This window comes from Alternaria ethzedia (assembly GCF_023757985.1).
Source record: "Alternaria ethzedia strain BMP 0044 chromosome Unknown scaffold_27, whole genome shotgun sequence".
NCBI classification, from domain to species: Eukaryota; Fungi; Ascomycota; class Dothideomycetes; order Pleosporales; family Pleosporaceae; genus Alternaria; species Alternaria ethzedia.
Window position 1 is genome coordinate 212799 of NW_026056220.1, and position 16485 is coordinate 229283.

A 16485-nucleotide genomic window follows, 5' to 3' on the forward strand; every position below is an offset into this window, starting at 1 on the left:
ATTGGGGTACTTGGGGCGGCGGCTGGGGTTTTGGTTTCAACGGTTACTGCTTGCAACTAAGACACCTGTTAGTGAACTCCAGCATCTATACTCCAGCTCTGGTGGAACTTACTGAAAAAACTGTTATTACTCTACACGGCGTGAGAGGTGAAACGCTTGCGTCCCCCGATCTTTATATGTGCAAGGCTGACTGCGCCGCTAGTGAAAAGATGCGTCCACGGGTATTGAAGTAGGTATGGCGTAATGTTTACCTAGGCGACGACGGAGTGAAGTAGGAAATTGAAGGTCGACTCTGACAAGCGCGGACGATTTGTAAGCCAAGAGGATATCAGGTGCGTTCTGTGAAAGAAGACAAAGGTCTGTTGTTATGATCGGTGCCTGTTGCTGGGGGCGTTGCGTGTGTATCGACAGCACAGGCGTGAGTAACGCGTCCGAGCGTCTTGGCATCCTCGCATTCACCTAGAACCCGAGCGTTTGTTACACCCACGACCCATTGCCCCGACCCACAAGCCCTCATGGCACTTGCTGCATGTCGATAGCGTGTAGCGTCATGAGGTCCGTCTTGCCTGAGATACTGGGCGAGGTTGGCGTCGTGTGATATGGCCTTGCTGCGTGAGATGTTGCCTGTGACATGTGTTAACATACTGACTACCTTACACAGAATGACTTCTTGTTGAACTGAAAGACATAAGAGCTAATGGCGTACCATAGAATCCTCATGAAGACCGGCGACAATACGGATGCGCGAGGTCGTCGCAGGCCCGTAAGCATGTACGATTGCAGCTGGCAGCGACAGAGCGCGCAACCGACTACATACCGTTCAGGTTCCGACAAAGCAACGTCTTGCCAGACCTGCGCTTTGCAACCTCTCCGGATCTGCGATAAGGCGTTGTATGATCCGCGTATGCATGGGCAAGTCCGTCTTGCCAGACCTACACGCGTTCTGTCCGGCTTTTTGATGGGGCGTTGTATGTCCTGCAAGTGCATGTGCAAGTCCATATCATAAAGACGCGAACGGATCTTCGTCGACCAAGCCTGGCAAGCAGAAATACACTTCATGCGACACAGTACCATGAGATAATGTAGTCCCTTCTCTTTCAGGTATCACCGGGGTCTTTCCAAGCAAGAGCGATCCAGGCGGGATGCGTCATGTGACCTCCTTACCCGGCGGGAAGGTGGACATTCTTGATCGGGAACGAGACCGGGATCAGAGGTAGGAGAGAATGCTTCCATTACATTTGAATCCGACATTCTCGTGTTGGAAGTCGCTCTTGCCTAGGAGATGTTTCTTCGGTGAGGTGCAGTCGAGGTTGCGTCAGTTGAGTGGCTCGACAGCAGCGGTAGCCGCACGACCACGGCGTGGTATGCCATCGCGGTGTGTGGAGAAGAGTTGGATGCTAGTGGCTGTGAACATAGGCGCGAAAGGTTTCGAAGTGCAATGAGTTTGCATAGACTGGCTGGTGCGCGGCGAGGAGGGAATGTTGCCTTGGCATGTTTGTCTCGTGCGAGTCAGACGCGTCGAAACGGCAGTGGCTGTACCGCGCCGTCAGTTGAGCTCATGTTGCCGATGATCTCAATCGGAGAAGCGTTGGCAAGATCGCGTTCGGTGTAGCATTGTGAGGGTCGCGGCGATGGTGGTGGGCGTGGGCGTGGCCCGTCGACTTTTATGGCAGCACAGCCATCGAAGCCAGCGTCGGGAAAGGTCTGGACCGTTGATCACATGAAGACATGAGATTCAATTGCCTCCCTGGGTGAAAGTATCAGTAAAAAGAAGGACCCGGCGGTGGCGAGATTGACGATGCTGTCGACGTTTGGTGGAAGCGGATGAAGTTGTAGGTTGTGGAGAAGGAAGGCAGGAACGAGGGGCAGGCTCGCCGTCGCTAGCGCGCATTGATCCCACCTCAAAATCAACGACAAACCTTCATGGACTTCGCCTGGTGCACGGCCGCTTCTTGCTTCTTGCGAGGACTGGTGCTGCACACTTCTGTAAGCTTTCATCGAGTGCAGTCATGTCCAGGGAATGCTCCTCGGACTGTCGCGATGCGCCACTCTCCGCGGCGAACGCGCGGCTGCAGCGACTGCAGCGACTGCAGGTTGATGGGCTCGCTCCGCGTCGCCATCACATTCAATCGCTCGACTTCTCCTTTTCAGATCTCATAAATGAAGACGCTGCCTTCGGCATGATTTCGAAGAAAGTTCTTGCCGCGAAAATCAGCGAGCACGTGCCGTCAAAGACACAATACCGTCCGAGTCATAAGCTACCGAGCGGCTGATGGATGGACTTACTTTCTTTGTCTTGAGCTCTCTGATCCGACTGAAAGTCCAATAGAGATCGGGTTTCTTGGTTGCTCCATTCGGCATGCCTTGGTCGAGGCAGCACGATACAGCAAACGTCTACCTGGAGGTTAGTTGTGTCGGTATTGTCGTCTCCCGCTTACTACCCCAGGCGAGCGAGCATACTCGGTTGACCGGCGTAGTGGTCAAGGTTGAGTTTGGAAGAGTCTTTGCGTTTGCCGGAATAGTTTGTCGAGTGCAACATCTGGGAGTGCTTTGTCGGTTGAGACAAACACCTGGGCGGTAGTGGTTAAGTAGTGACGTGGAATCCTCGAACACTTATGGGTAGGTTGTCTTTCCCGGTCCCGCAAGCAATCTCGCTTTCCTTGCTCTTTCACATCTTCTTGAGGATTGTTTTTCAACCCCCATTCACCAAGTTCGTACCATTTGGAATGGTACGGCGGAAAGGATGCAGCAGGACAAGCCTAGAAAGAGATATATACAGTCGACAGTAGGAGTCTTGCACTTACATTTCGCTATATTAGACAGCTTCGAGGGGCTCTGGCTTACTTATACTTGGTTTAGTTGAGTTTATATACTTGGCTAGCAAGAAACAGCGCGATGCCGCCAAAGTTGATACGTAGTATCGCTACTAGTTTTGCCGCCTGCATGAACACTTCGGTCGCCCTCACGCTTTGGGCTTGGCGCTACAGTGATTTCCTCCTTAATCGCCCCTCCCCCGCCTTGGAGCGACCGCCGTGTGAACACGTGATTCACCCTTCGACCCACTCTATCCCAGTTGGGAGCCCTCTGCTCCGCGCCACAAACAAACTCCTAGCGCGTGGTACCTCCGTGAGAGTATTTCTGGGGCTTCATTTCGAACTCTCAAGGAAAAATTACCCCCCTCAACCACTTCGATTCACAACTGCAACCCACAAGATTCATTGCATACGACGACAACATCTCTACAATGAATTCCAACAACCCCTCCACTCCTGAGATCGACGACTCAATCACCGACGAACTCGACTACGATTTTTTTGCGAGGCTTATGCAGCAGAACACTGTCCCATCGAGCTCTTCTATCGCGCCGGTAGCTTCAACACATCCTGGCCCAATCGAACAGGACGGCTTCAGCCAGAACGACCAAAGCCTGTTTGATTACGGCGACAACTTTCCTTTGTTCCCTTCTGAGAGCTTCGGAGACAACGGCGGCTATTTCGACCATCAAGGAGATATGTACACTTCTGGCGAGAGCGTACCCGGACAGTCGGTCCCTGACTGGAACCCGCAAGGAGGTTACAATCACGCAGAGACTGGCCAACAGTATCAGCCAGAGAGTAACGTAGTCTTCGGTAAGTCGACATGATACACACCCTGTGTCGCGCGCTCACACTGACTTCTTCTAGGCGCACCCAACAACTCCCCTCAGTCGCCTGCACGTCATACATCTGGACCGAACTCATTTTACAATGATGGGTTCACCCAAACGATGTCTGTTCCCACACCAGATCCGATCCAAACGCTGTCTGCAAGTCGTCTAGGATTCATCCCGCGACCAACATCCGCTACCCCGACACCATCAATGGGTCATGAGCCACTGCGGAGCAACATTACTTCGCCTGTAAATAGGTCAGGATCGACTTACCTAGCACCGCCCACGTACGGATCAACTGCTCCTCATGGACCAGCGACCTTTCACGGACCAGGAACTCTCCGCCAAGCACCAATATCCCGTACGTCAGCGCCAGTTCATCCGTCAGCGCCAGGTCATCCATCGGCGTCAGGTCATCCATCGGCGTCAGGTTATCCATCGGCGTCAGGTTATTCGTCAACACCGGTCTCTCCGTCAGCGCCAGTTCATCCGTTATCCAGGTATCGAACATCAGCGGCTCTTCACGAAGCAGTCGGCCACCAAGCACGAGGGCGACAATATGCACAAGACCCTCAACGTTCACTAGGCTGGCAGTACGGAGAGCTTCAACGTTCATCAGGCGGCCTGCGAGATCCACCAGGCCCGCAACACGCACCAGGGCCTCAACATGCATCCGAACTGCGCGTTAGATCAGCGCCGCCACCTACGTCAGCGACCTCTGATATATCCATGATGCCTCGCCCACCCGTCGCCAACCAGCAGGCACCCGTCACACACCACACAGTAGCGACCGGTGACGCATCTATTCCCCAGCAGTCCGACAACAAGGACGCTGGAACTGGCGAGCAACCTGCTGACGATGCTAACGGCGCGGGCGCTGCTAAATCTTCTACACCAAAACACATTCTTGAAAAAGAGAAGCAAGCCCGGGCCGCGATCAGGAAGCTCAAGGCCAAGACCAGTATGGATGGGCAGATGGGCGAGTCTATCACCATGGTTCGTACCAACACTGGAGTTGAGTTCAGTGGTACGATGTGGAAGGCGCCTGCCAATGATGTGACCATTCCTACAACAGAAGATGACATCAAGGCCTGCGTCAATGCTCTTGACCTGGCAATGCACAACGTCTTAAACATCCGGGAGAAGGCCGATGTCACGTCAACTAACAATCGGTGGAACTCTGAGTCCAAGTACTATTTCCCGGAAGAGTACAATGCAGCTGCTGGCCTGCTTGTGGTAAGTTTAAACCGACTGTATGCCTCTGCCATCACTAACGTCACATAGAAAGAGCTTATCAAAATCCACACCGACGGTTGGACCAAGCAGATCTTCGACCAGAACGAGCGTGAGCAATGTCAGCTTACCCAGTTCTACACGTTTGAAGATCGGTTCGAAGGTCTTCGGGAACTGCTTCACGTAAGTATTCTGTCTTGGTAGTTATACGAATTGAAGCTAACCGTACTCAGTACTCCAAGACGTCTTGTCAAGACATCATGAAGGGTTCTCGCTTCTACACCATCATCGCGAACCCCCGCAACCTGATCCACCGCACGGCCACCAACAAGACTGCCAACGTCAACAAGGGTCAGCAGATTCGGGCAGGTAAGAAGGCGATAAAGAAAGCAAGCAGCGCGGCAGCTTCTTCAAGCGGCGAAGACAAGGGCGACAAGGCAACCCAAAAGGACGACGAGGAGGGCTCCAACAGCGAAGAGTCTACAAAGGTCAAGAAGCCCTCAAGGGGCAAGAAGCGCGCTCGCGAAGAGACCTTCGTTGCAGAGGACCCTGCTGGCCAAGCACCTCGCAAGAAAGCGCCTGTGAAGAAGCGTCGCAGCGAGTGATGGCTAGCGCTTCCAGTCCGTTGTTTACCGGCGCGTTATACCCAGGGTGACGGAGTTAGCTGGTTTCTGTTTTTCTTTTCAAAGCTCGGCGAAGTGTCAGAAATGACGTCACCGCCTTGCTCACTTGCGTTGCTTGATTCCTTGACTTCCTTGTCCTCACTGCCACGGAGCAGTGTCGCGGGATGTACCTTTTTCTCATCTCCTAATAGTCGTTTCTCAATCTCACGTCAAAAGTGCGTTGCCACACACAACGTCTTTCAAAATTGTAGCGGGCGTATGGCGGTGGTACCTAGGTAGCCACACTGTTGTCCTGTACCCTAATGCCAAAAGTCATACCCTTCCCTACCTACTTGGCTGCTGATCTTTCCAACCTTGAGAAGGCTCAATGTGTTTCATCTGCCCAGGCATTAGCTCCGATGCTTCCGTAGTAGATTGAATGGGGTGTAGGTGGCCGACGATAGATTAATCAATCTTACAAAAGTTCCCCAGTCATGCCGAGACTGGCCGATGAACCTCAACGACACCACTTTGCTGTCCTTATGGCGCAGTATTCTGTATGCCTCGCCCCGTGACTAGGCATAACATCGATCAAATGTGGAGTAGTCGTCGCATCTGCGCTGTCGCTTTAGTATTGCACCAACAAAATCAAACGGGCCTGAGGCAAGATTGTGATCACCATGATATCGAGACAAAAGATGTGCTGAAGCAAGTTGATTACATGCACTGCATGTGTGCAAAAGTTATATTTACAAAGAATCCTCAAAAGTTCCAAAATCCACATCTACCACCCAGTCATCTCCGATGACCACGACACTCTCACCCGACTAAAGTGCCGAGCGAGTCGAAGTACTCGTCTAGCAAGACTTGACAGCGGAAGCAGTGTACTTGCAGTTGCCGGAGGGGCCCTTGGAGACGGACTTGGGCTCAGAGCCGGGCTTGGTGCCCTTGAACTCCTCGCAGATGGTCTTGACGGAAGTAGCGCAGGTACCGGAGATGGTAGCGGTACCGCCGAAGTTGGGGTTGATACCGGCAAGGACCTTTCCGTTGTAGGCCTTGACGTTCTTGATGACGACGGAGCGGGCGACGCTGTTCTTGCAGTTACCGCAGGCACGGTAGAGCTTGCCGAAGTTCATGACGGCTGGAAGGTGTTAGTGTTTTGTGTGGCAATGTTTGAGACCGGAGGAAGCTTACTGAAGCCGTCAATAGTGACCGTGCCCTTTCCGTTGTGCTGGATGACCTTGTCGTCAGCGGCCTGGGCACCTCCGCCCTTGATCATGGCGTTTCCGTCACCCTTGAGGGAAAGCGCATCCTCGCAAACGTCGACCCACCAGACGTTCTCGATGGTGCAGGATCCTGGTTCATGTTAGTATCTATGACTCGGTTTTTGTACGGGACAATGCTTACCCTCGCAGTGGACACCCTCGATCTGGTCCTTTCCGATGATAGCGTTCTTAAGAGTTCCGCCGTTCTTGATGAGGAAGACAGCGTCCTTGTCACCGCCCTCGACCTGGCCAGTGCAGCTAGCACCACGGCCGTAGGTCTTCATGCCACCATCGAAGGTTCCGCTGACTTGCTGGGGAGCCTTGTAGGTGACGGAGCCCTTGGAGGCGGGGATCGGGAGAGAGGCGCGCTTGGCGAAGGAGGAGAACTCGGAAGGAGTAACGGCGGCAGGGCCGGCGGCGGCGAAGCCAGTGATGGCAGCAACGATGGCGATGGAGAACTTCATGTTGACGGTTGAGTTGGTTGATCGAAACTGGAAAGTCGAAGAGGATGCTTTGAACAAAGTATGTATAAAGAATGTAAGTCTCTGAAAGAGGTAGCGAAAGTGGATGCTTCAAGCAAGAATAGACTGAATGAATGTGATGGTGGTGGTGATTCCTTTTTGCCGGTGGTCGCTGTGATACTTATACTCCCCCTCAACTCGTCTTCTGGGTGCCACACTGAGGCACTCCACATTCGTCCGAAGATGTGCCATGTGGAAGACAGGGTACTGTTCCTCTCCGGCGGTACTCATGAGCCCAGGCCCAGAGTGTCATGCGAATGTGAGTAGGATGGCCCAGAAGAAGACGCTCGCAGGGTTCCGAGGACGTCAGGGCCGTGCTCTGGTGGGGCTTGGATGTCGGAAACACGCTCAGGGCGGGATATCTCGATAGCCCCCATGCCCGGCTCATTTGTACTGTGGAGTTAGTAGAGAGTGAATTAACCAGTAAGCACCGTCTTGTCTTCCAGACTCAACTCCCATCATCACCGGCGCGACAAGACACCGATTTGCATCTCAGAGAGACAAGTTCTGAGAGACGAGTTGAGAGACATCGTGTTCTGGAACGCCACACGAACGCACACGACAATGGATTTACCACCAGAAGCCAGGAAGTCGTTACATGTCCGATCGACTAGTGCTGGATTCAGCCTGTCACACCGACGCCAACGCTCGCCAAAATGCCAAGCTTTGACATGAAACCGCTCAAATATCCACATCGTAACCACCTATCTGGAACGCCAAGGAGAACTGAAATTTCCGCTCGTTGTTCAAAAACGTCTGGCCAGTCAAGCATTTCTCCGGGAACATCATTGGGGTCCTGCCAAGACACATTTGCGATTCGTGTCACGGGGCGAGCCTTGCGCTAGAATCTGGCTAGAGTGTGAGATAGTTTCAATGATTTTCTTTTCGATATCTCCGCCAATCGCGACGCTTCCTGGAGGGCGTCAAACACCAGCTCGGGGCGTCTTGGCACGTCATGTCGCGCAAACAGGTGTCGTGCATGACGCCCAGGTGCCGTTCCTAGGTGTACCTCTGTTCACCACGCTGATTAGGATCCCGCGTGTTCAAGAGTCGCTGACAGGACTTGCTTGCGAGGTTGATGCAGCCGGCTGACGCCAACCGCCCTGGAGGTTAGCTGCGTTGCGACTCGAGACGACGTCCAAGGCTGGTCGTCAAACGACCGCTCAGCCCATCCACGGAATACACATGTTGTTGTAGTTAGTAGTACTGTGTCATGGCACGTCGATTACTGATCGACGTAGAGTCGTGGAGTCGTGGGTACTGCGCGTGTCGTGCCGTGTTTCGCTGGTCGCGATCGGGTAGTCGTCTTCCGATTGCACGACTGCCATTTTGCATCCGGCGTCGACACGACCCTTGTTCGGTCCTTCGCGATCTCTAGATCTGTGTAGCTATGCTTGGGAGATGCGAATTCGTGTCGTCCAAGACGGAGTAATATCGAAAGTGAGAATGTACTGCCTAGGTTTCATGTAGGGCCGCAGCAGCGGACCGCACAAGTGTGGCGCAACGATGTGGCTCAGGGATGTGGCGCGGGGTTTTGCGCATCTCCACTTCCTCCCGATCCCGATTGCGAAAGTCCCCGACACGGCACAAGCAACGACAACAGCCCGGTCCAGAATCATCCCCTGCCAAATCCTCACCGTACTGCAACAGCATGCATCTACCCGGATAGCTACGATTGTACACGTCGTCAGCTAGAGGAAGCAATGCACAACTCGTCTTGACCGCTGCGATGATGCCCAAGCGCAGATTGGACACGAAAATTTTGCCAGACTGAAACACTGTGACGAAAGATCTTCAATCGCATTTTCAGAAAGCCTAAAGTCATTTCACGCCCCTAAGATCGGAGTTCGTTGGTGCCGCAGCAGCCAATCGCGTGAAGGCGTACTTTTCGAAATGAAGCATTCATCTAGGCTGCTGGTATCCGTCCGCATAAGAACGCATCCAGCTAACCAGAGTGGATATGCCTGTTCTTCTAGATCAGCTGGAAGCTAGCGGTGAGCTTATCGCTTTCCGGCCACACCCTCTTCCGATGCAATCTGCAGAGAAACCGTCCCTATCTTCGTAGATCAAGAGGGGCTTCGATCGGTACCTATGCGCTAGATAAAGACGCATTCAGTTCATTTCACCGCGCATCCTGTGCTTGGGAGGAGGAGTCGAATACTTGACTCCTATCACATATCCACAACATCGTACCTCCCAAACTTATCGCACTTCGCCGTCCTAATCTCCCACCCCTTCTCCATGCACCCCTCTATATACTTCTCCTGCCTCGCGTCCGCCATGATCAAATCTCCAGTTGTCATCTTCTGCCCACTCAGTCTGACCACCTGCACATTCAATTTAGTACCAGCAACCTCCCTCAGCCCCTTAATCCGCTCAACAAAATCCTCCATCACCCCTTCATCAACGACCTCCATATTACACCACCTCGGCAGCACAAGTCTCAGCACCTCCAGATTCATACACTTTCCTAACGCGACACAAACATCCTTAACACTACTCTCATACTTCCACTCGTCAGGAACATCGAAAGGCATCTGCTTCGCCAGCCTGACACCCGCGCGCTTACTCACCGCTGGCCTTATTGTCCCCCATCGCTGTTGCGCCCGCCCCTGCGCCGTATGTCGAACCGGTAACGGCAGTGTGATGCACTTGATATAGTACCATCCAAACGTCCCTGTAGTAAACATGAACGCACTAGCAACCATCCACCCATTCATCCCGCTGAAGCGCCACTCGTTCTCTCTGTAGAAGGAAAACGTGGCTTCATGCCTTGCCTGTCTGCTCACTCTCAGCAAGTTCAGGTTGACGCCGCATCGCCGCATCTTGACTTTCAGGTAATGCATGTTGCGGTTTGCGGTCACGATCTGGTGCGAGGCGATGTGGTTGTCTGTTTCGGGCCAGAGTTCGATGGGGAAGGGTAGGGTGAGTGCGGAGGTATAGATCATGCAGCGGAGTTCAGGGGGGAGTGTCATGAGCCGGAATGGCTGTGTTGGCTGGCTGGACGAATGGGAGGGATGCGGATATCTTCGCTCGGCGTAGAGTTTGGGGTACGGGGTGTAACGGCGGAGTTGGCGAGTCGTGTAAGGAGGTGGTAGGGCGTTAGTCGGCGACATCGTCACTATTGAGGTTATTGTCTCAGAGAGAGCTTTTCACGGCTGTTGGTGGGTGAGGTAAATGGATGGAGAACCTCTATGGGCAACGCGCGGGATAACAATGAGACGTCGCTGTTTTACATGGCGCATGAGACGTTCAGATGATCATTTGAGATTGTTTGACCGCTACCACATACATCAAACTAGCTAACCTGGATACCTATTCTCGTGTCCTCCACCACAGTGACATCAGTCCCAATACTCACCAGTTATATCAGCTTCGTATAGGAAGCACGCGAGCTTTGTAATTACTCCGCGCAAAGAAGGGTGGTGGGGCGCGCTCAAGTCGTACCGGAACTTTTCAACGATGTTGCCGAAAGGGTCATCATCTTGGTAGGCGATAGTGGGTACGTAAGCCGCTATATCCGCCTCTTCCTGTTCGATGAAATGGCTGATCCAGTCTTCGATGTCCTCTTCCATCTCTTCAAGGTTCTCGTCCGCCCTCTCGTACTTGATTGTGAACTTACTACCGTCATCCCGCTCATACTCGATCTCTTTGATGATACATTTGCCGTCCATGATAACGTCGGGACAGGCTTCGTTACCGCGATCTGGGTGTGAGTGCAGTACGACGGCGAGAAAGACAAACATCTGCCGTTGAAGTCTGTACAGCTTTCCCGTCCTGTATTGAAGGGGCAGGCCGCCATTGAACTGCTCAACCCACAGCCGGGAGTTTATGGGGAGTTCCAGTGTTGCCATGATAATGTTGGTGATCGAAATCCGGAGACATGAAAAGTCCTCTCGCTCCGGCAGCTCAAAGCGCATCTTCAGAGTGGGTGGAATTTCAGGGCGCTCATCCCACTTATCAGGGAAGAATAGTCCACTAGCCGCACACCAAGCCTGCATCGATGCGAGATCATCAAACGAAGCCTGCGCGCTACGTGACGTCATCTTTCCAATGACATGTATGTGCTGCCACTGTTTGAGGGCAATTCTTCGGAACTGGCGATTCATCGAAAATAGCTCGGGTAGGCGGCGTGAGATTGTTCGGCTCTCAATGTTGTATGTAAGACAATGATGGTCGTTTGACTCCATAAGCATACCAAGGAGGTTCTGCTTGATCGAGGTCGAGTAAAGGAGGTTCGCAAGACGGAGCATCCGGTTAGGGAGGAATTGCATCCTTTTAAGTTGTCCGTTGCTGTCCACATCGTATGGAATGATTGGAAGGGCGGCATCATCGGGACGTTGATGGCTAGACCTTCTCAGGATGAACGTGGCTTGTAGACCGTCGGGTGTGGCCTGAATGCTGTGAAGCGACCGGGGTGCTCGTAGATAGGGGCTCATTTCCGGACTACGCTGAGGCGTCAACAATGTGATCATCGCATTGAGATTGGACTCGTTGATGGGGTATGGGGTTGGAATGCCCCAGTGAGTATGCGAACGAAGGTGTCGTCCCGAGAATGCGAACGACACCTCAATCTTCGCGCGCTGTCGGTTGCCTTGGCTCGTGAGTATATCCTGATATCGCCAGATCATCACCATGATAGGTTTCAGGTCGATCCTATCATGGGTAGGCTGACATAGTCCGGGGCAAAGAGGCTCGAGATCGATGACGACTTTGCGCAGATAATCGAGGTTGGAACCAAGACCCGTCACCCAGCTGCTCAGGAGTCCTAGGGTCGAAGCGTCAACGAACGCGTCCATTTGCGTAGAGAGCATGAAGGTGTTGTCCGAGAAAAGTATACTTCTGGCTTCGTCGTAAAATTGGCGGCAGGTACTAAGCAACTCAATGTCTGGAATCGCGCAAATCATGACCGGCCCCGGAATGACGGTCGATGGTACCAGTAAGATGTGGCCCTCCTGCTTGAAGACGTTCCGATGGATCTTGTTGCGGAGCTCTCCGGGAAGTTGAAGCAGAGGCGAGCCCGGCTGTGGAAGGAAGGGAGTAGCCATGGTTGATGGAGATCGTCGTGAACGAAGGTGAGTGTGATGGAACGACTGGGAAAGTCGTGCAGTCTGGTTGCTCAAGATATCTTGGGCTCGAAGGGAGGAGGGGTGTAAATGCATCGTGCGACGGCAAAACATTCGCCCGCAGTGGGCGGTACTGTACGCACGAGCGCGTTTGGGAGGTATTCATTGTCCCGGGGGAAGCCGATGTGTACGCCGGAGGACCACTACGCCCGTTTGCCGCCTTGTACAGGCTGTTTGTAACGCTCCTCGAGCCTTTGCTGATACTTGGTAGTACTGCAGACGTCGTAGAGTTGACCGAGTCTTGCTACACCCGGGTCGTCGCTAACAGCGTCTACAGACTTTGCCGTACCGAAGACTCGAGGACTGACCTCGTCTGACCCCACATCCCGATCGTTGACGAACGACTTCTACGGCGACTCGTCCGTCTCCTCAACAACCTGCACACATCAGTTTACAATGCCTCCATCAAGAGTTCAGGATTCTTTCGACCCACCTTGCTGTATAAATGCTGATGCGAAACATATGTTTCTGTCCCATCGGGCGGTAGGTACTCGGGACAGATACCAAACGCAATTGCGCCTTTCTGGTCGAGGTACCGCTTGAGGCGCAGGGCCTGACCCAAGACGCGGGCTTGCTTGATGCCGAACTCGTGCTCGATGCGCGACATGTACTTTTGGACAAAGTCTTGGCTTTCAGGTGAGGCCATGGGCATGGCGGCGGCCTAGAACATTGGTTGTTAGCAGCAAGAACATGTCGCTGACGATGAATAAACGTACCACGTAAAGCGCCCATACAGTACTGTAGCCTCCCGCGACGCGTACGATAGGAAGCCGGTCCTTTACAGATCCGTTCCCGAGAAGAGCTTTGACGAGCCCGTATGTGTTGCCTCGGAAGTTGCCATCAAGAGATTTGAGGGCTATACGGTATGGGCTTGCTGGCGCAGCGGATGCCGTCCATGGTGCGCCTCGTCCCGACGTGCGCGGTTCGTTGTAATCGTCATCGGGTGGGGTCGTCGCTCTGCTCGGCGCAGAATCGGGAACATCATGCATGAACTGGGGCATGCTTGCTATGATATCGGACTGCAACTGGTACAACATGCGAGCGCTTTTCGCTAGCTGCTCGTGGTATTTGCTGCCGGCAAGCGTCGGTGGACTAGTTGCGAACCCTGCCAGGATGCAGTTCCGGATAATGTCATGGAAGTAGATTCTGTTGTAGCGCACCCAGTTCCAAGTCTGAGCTGCTGTCGCGGTCGGGTAGACGTGGTAGAAGTTCTCAAAGATACGTTCACTCTTCTCGCAATGCACGACGTCGTAATCCCAGTCTGCCCCTTGATCCTTGAAGATATTGACAGCGATGTCTTCAAGTTCGAGTGCCGATTCTATGATGTCCGCCAACGGGAACGCTGAATGATTGAGGATGCGAGCTCGTAGGTCGATGGTCTTGATGTGAAGGAAGAAGAATCGGTTTCTTGGGTCGTGTGTATCCAAATGCTTCATGACTTCGCTGTTCAGATCGTGAACATATTGAGGAAGGGGAATGCCCTTTCCCATGCAGTTCATAGTGAGTAGGCCAACGGTGTGGAGGTACATGCGTTGTCCTGCGGGAGTAGAGAATTGCTCCATGCCTCTGAGTCTGATGAGAGATGCAGCACCATCGACGTGGTTACTCCATCCAGCCAGAGAGGTGTCGTTGAACGTTGCTTCGAACATACTAAGCAGATTGACAGCTGTGAGAGTGCTATCGGCCTTGACAGCTTCAGGCGAAGAGATTGCCTTGTTGGCCATCTTGATAGCCTCAAGATACCAGCGTGTCGCTTCGGCTTTCAGACGAGGGTCCATGTAGAGGTTGGCTACACCGGCGATGCCCAGCGCTGTCATGGTCGTAGACACGAGCGGATGGAAACCATGCGTAGAGAGATGTTGCTGGTACTCGACTGACTGTATGGACGGCTGGTCCACTCCTGTGCAATAGTACGACATGAAGAAGCTGATGCCTTGATCGATGAGCGACGCGGTTATAGCCGTCCCCGGACATTGTTTCGCCATGATCTGGAGATAGGCCTCGCGTACATCTCTGATATCTCGCGCATCACGTGCGGCGATGGCTTTCGCGTTTGATATCTTTGCTTTTGTCTGCACATGTTTGGTCTCGTCGTGGAAGAAGGCGTCGACCGTTCGATCGTATCCGGGGCATTTGAAGTTGCGTTCGGCACACTTGATACAGCCCTCTGGCCGTTCATCACACTACAATCTAGTCAGCGGCTCGAGTCAAGAAGTCTGACGGAAAGAGTTCCCGCTGCGAATGGGTGCTGTATCTGCGGATAGACTCTCGCACAGGATACCACGTTGGGAAGAAGCTAGTCGCGGGTTGCGGCGCCCAACGCGAACACCGCACACTGCATGCCCTTGTCGGAAAACCAAGCCAGGTTACATGATTACATATAAGAGAGCTGGACGTACCTTGATCTTTCTCTCGCGACACTTCTTGCACCCTGTTGACGGTCTCCCGCGATACACCATGCTGGACTAGTGTTATCGCATCAAGGGTACGGTAGACGACGGTTTCGAACGATTAGCAGCCACAGCTGATGTAAAGATTAGGTAGAAGTATTAGAAGTGATTTTTCCTGCGATGTACTGATGACGAAAGGATAGACGGCGACTTTTGCTCATGTGAAATTGCGCTTGGCTGGTCACGATAGACGTCGACGCGTGTTTCTGACTGCAAACCAAGACGACCATTCCGACCGTACTGACGCATGTCGTGTTGTAACGGCCGAGCTTATGGCGGGACGTTGGCGTTCCGACGGACTCAATGACCAAGGCAACGGATTTCTCAGCATGCAGAAGGGCGGTGATGAGACGGAACGCCTAGCGCTAGCGCGCACGTTTCCTGTCGCGCGTTACCTTGTCGAGGAAGCTGGACGATTGGCTCTTCGTCGTTCTTTCTGCATGTGGACTTATGCCGGGTAGTCAGCCGTGGCCATGAACTTCAACTCGAAAAATGTGACATTGCCTCGTTGAACTACCAAAGGCCTGAGATGAACTGGTGTTCCTTGGGTGTTCCTAGGTTCTCAGGTGATGTCCGTGCAGATTTTGATTGCAGGGCAAACTCAACGAACACGAGTTCTTCGTGCGGCTAGTCTGGCGAGATCCGATCGGCGAGTGATGACACTGGACAATCGATGTGAGCAGTTCGTGAACAGATCGTGAACGATGTGATCTAGAACGTTCAAGGCAGATTGCACGTGTTTTGAGTTCGCTGGCTCAGATGGGGACGGGAAGTTTGAAAACGTCCAAACTTTGTTTTAGGGCAGGCTATAGAGGTTTCGTTCGTGCCATGGAACCTTCCGGGGATGCACTAAGATCCGGCGTACTCGGTGGACTAAAGCGGCCCGATCATGTTGTACGAGATACGCTGATGCCTGCTCTGTCAATCATGTTTTATGCTATATAAATAACATATGTGTCTATTTCTTCATCGAACCAATAAAACGGGGGCGTTGTGGCGGAGTGGTTATCGCGCAAGACTAGAAATCTTGTTCCTTCGGGAGCGTCAGTTCGAATCTGGCCAACGTCGATCTTTTTGGCCATTGCATTGCCTTGACAGAGGACTTCGCTTGGTGGGAGCTATCTTTTTGCTCGAGTCGAGTGGTCAGCCAGCTATGCACGCTCAGGTTACATTATTTAGGCGCAAGTGCAGTAAGTAACTACATTTTGAACGGCAAGGTGAGCTCTGATACAAAGTATTCAGGAAGAGTCTGTCTCTTTACAGGAAGTCGGAGTGAAGAACAAGTCACTATGTGATGGCGCTTACTGCAGGCAACGTTCAGAGTCGACAGCGTGGGTACTTCAAAAACTACTAGCAACCAACACTCCATCGATCTAGACACAGCTGCATTGGTAATACCATCTAAGCACATGCTCACTGCACGACGCCAGAAACATTTCCAAGTGATACCGTGTTTCGGAACCTCCATCTTCCAGTATCACACCCAACTGCTGGGTCAACGAGTAGGATCAAACCGACATAAAACACATCATTCACCATGCCCAGGTCACCTGCTCTTTGCCTCCGCATACCTAGATCACACTCCGCTCTTTCCCTCAGTCCTGGCCATCACAAACCCCAGCATGACAATACTTCTTGC

The 16485-nt window shown here is 52.9% G+C and overlaps 4 protein-coding genes and 1 non-coding gene across 5 annotated transcripts; 2 read left to right on the plus strand and 3 right to left on the minus strand.

Annotated features, from left to right (window-relative positions):
- Positions 1-3244: 3244 nt before the first annotated feature.
- On the plus strand, positions 3245-5487 carry J4E87_008545 (uncharacterized protein; the record flags this gene model as incomplete). The annotated part of the gene is made up of 4 exons (XM_049380134.1): positions 3245-3629; positions 4236-4885; positions 4934-5065; positions 5116-5487. The coding sequence occupies 4 exons, from the start codon at positions 3245-3247 to the stop codon at positions 5485-5487; spliced, it is 1539 nt and encodes a 512-aa protein (XP_049230131.1).
- Positions 5488-6341: 854 nt separating this feature from the next.
- On the minus strand, positions 6342-7213 carry J4E87_008546 (uncharacterized protein; the record flags this gene model as incomplete). Its single annotated transcript, XM_049380135.1, has 3 exons — positions 6342-6625; positions 6679-6840; positions 6892-7213. 3 exons carry the CDS (start codon positions 7211-7213, stop codon positions 6342-6344), a joined length of 768 nt encoding a protein of 255 aa, XP_049230132.1.
- Positions 7214-10614: 3401 nt separating this feature from the next.
- Positions 10615-12318, minus strand: J4E87_008547 (uncharacterized protein; the record flags this gene model as incomplete). Its single annotated transcript, XM_049380136.1, has 1 exon — positions 10615-12318. One exon carries the CDS (start codon positions 12316-12318, stop codon positions 10615-10617), a length of 1704 nt encoding a protein of 567 aa, XP_049230133.1.
- Positions 12319-12539: 221 nt separating this feature from the next.
- J4E87_008548 (uncharacterized protein) lies at positions 12540-14855 on the minus strand (the record flags this gene model as incomplete). Its single annotated transcript, XM_049380137.1, has 4 exons — positions 12540-12743; positions 12830-13057; positions 13113-14579; positions 14796-14855. 4 exons carry the CDS (start codon positions 14853-14855, stop codon positions 12540-12542), a joined length of 1959 nt encoding a protein of 652 aa, XP_049230134.1.
- A 978-nt stretch (positions 14856-15833) lies between these two features.
- On the plus strand, positions 15834-15914 carry J4E87_008549. The gene has a single exon. It is a non-coding gene; the product is annotated as a tRNA-Ser (tRNA).
- Positions 15915-16485: the final 571 nt, after the last annotated feature.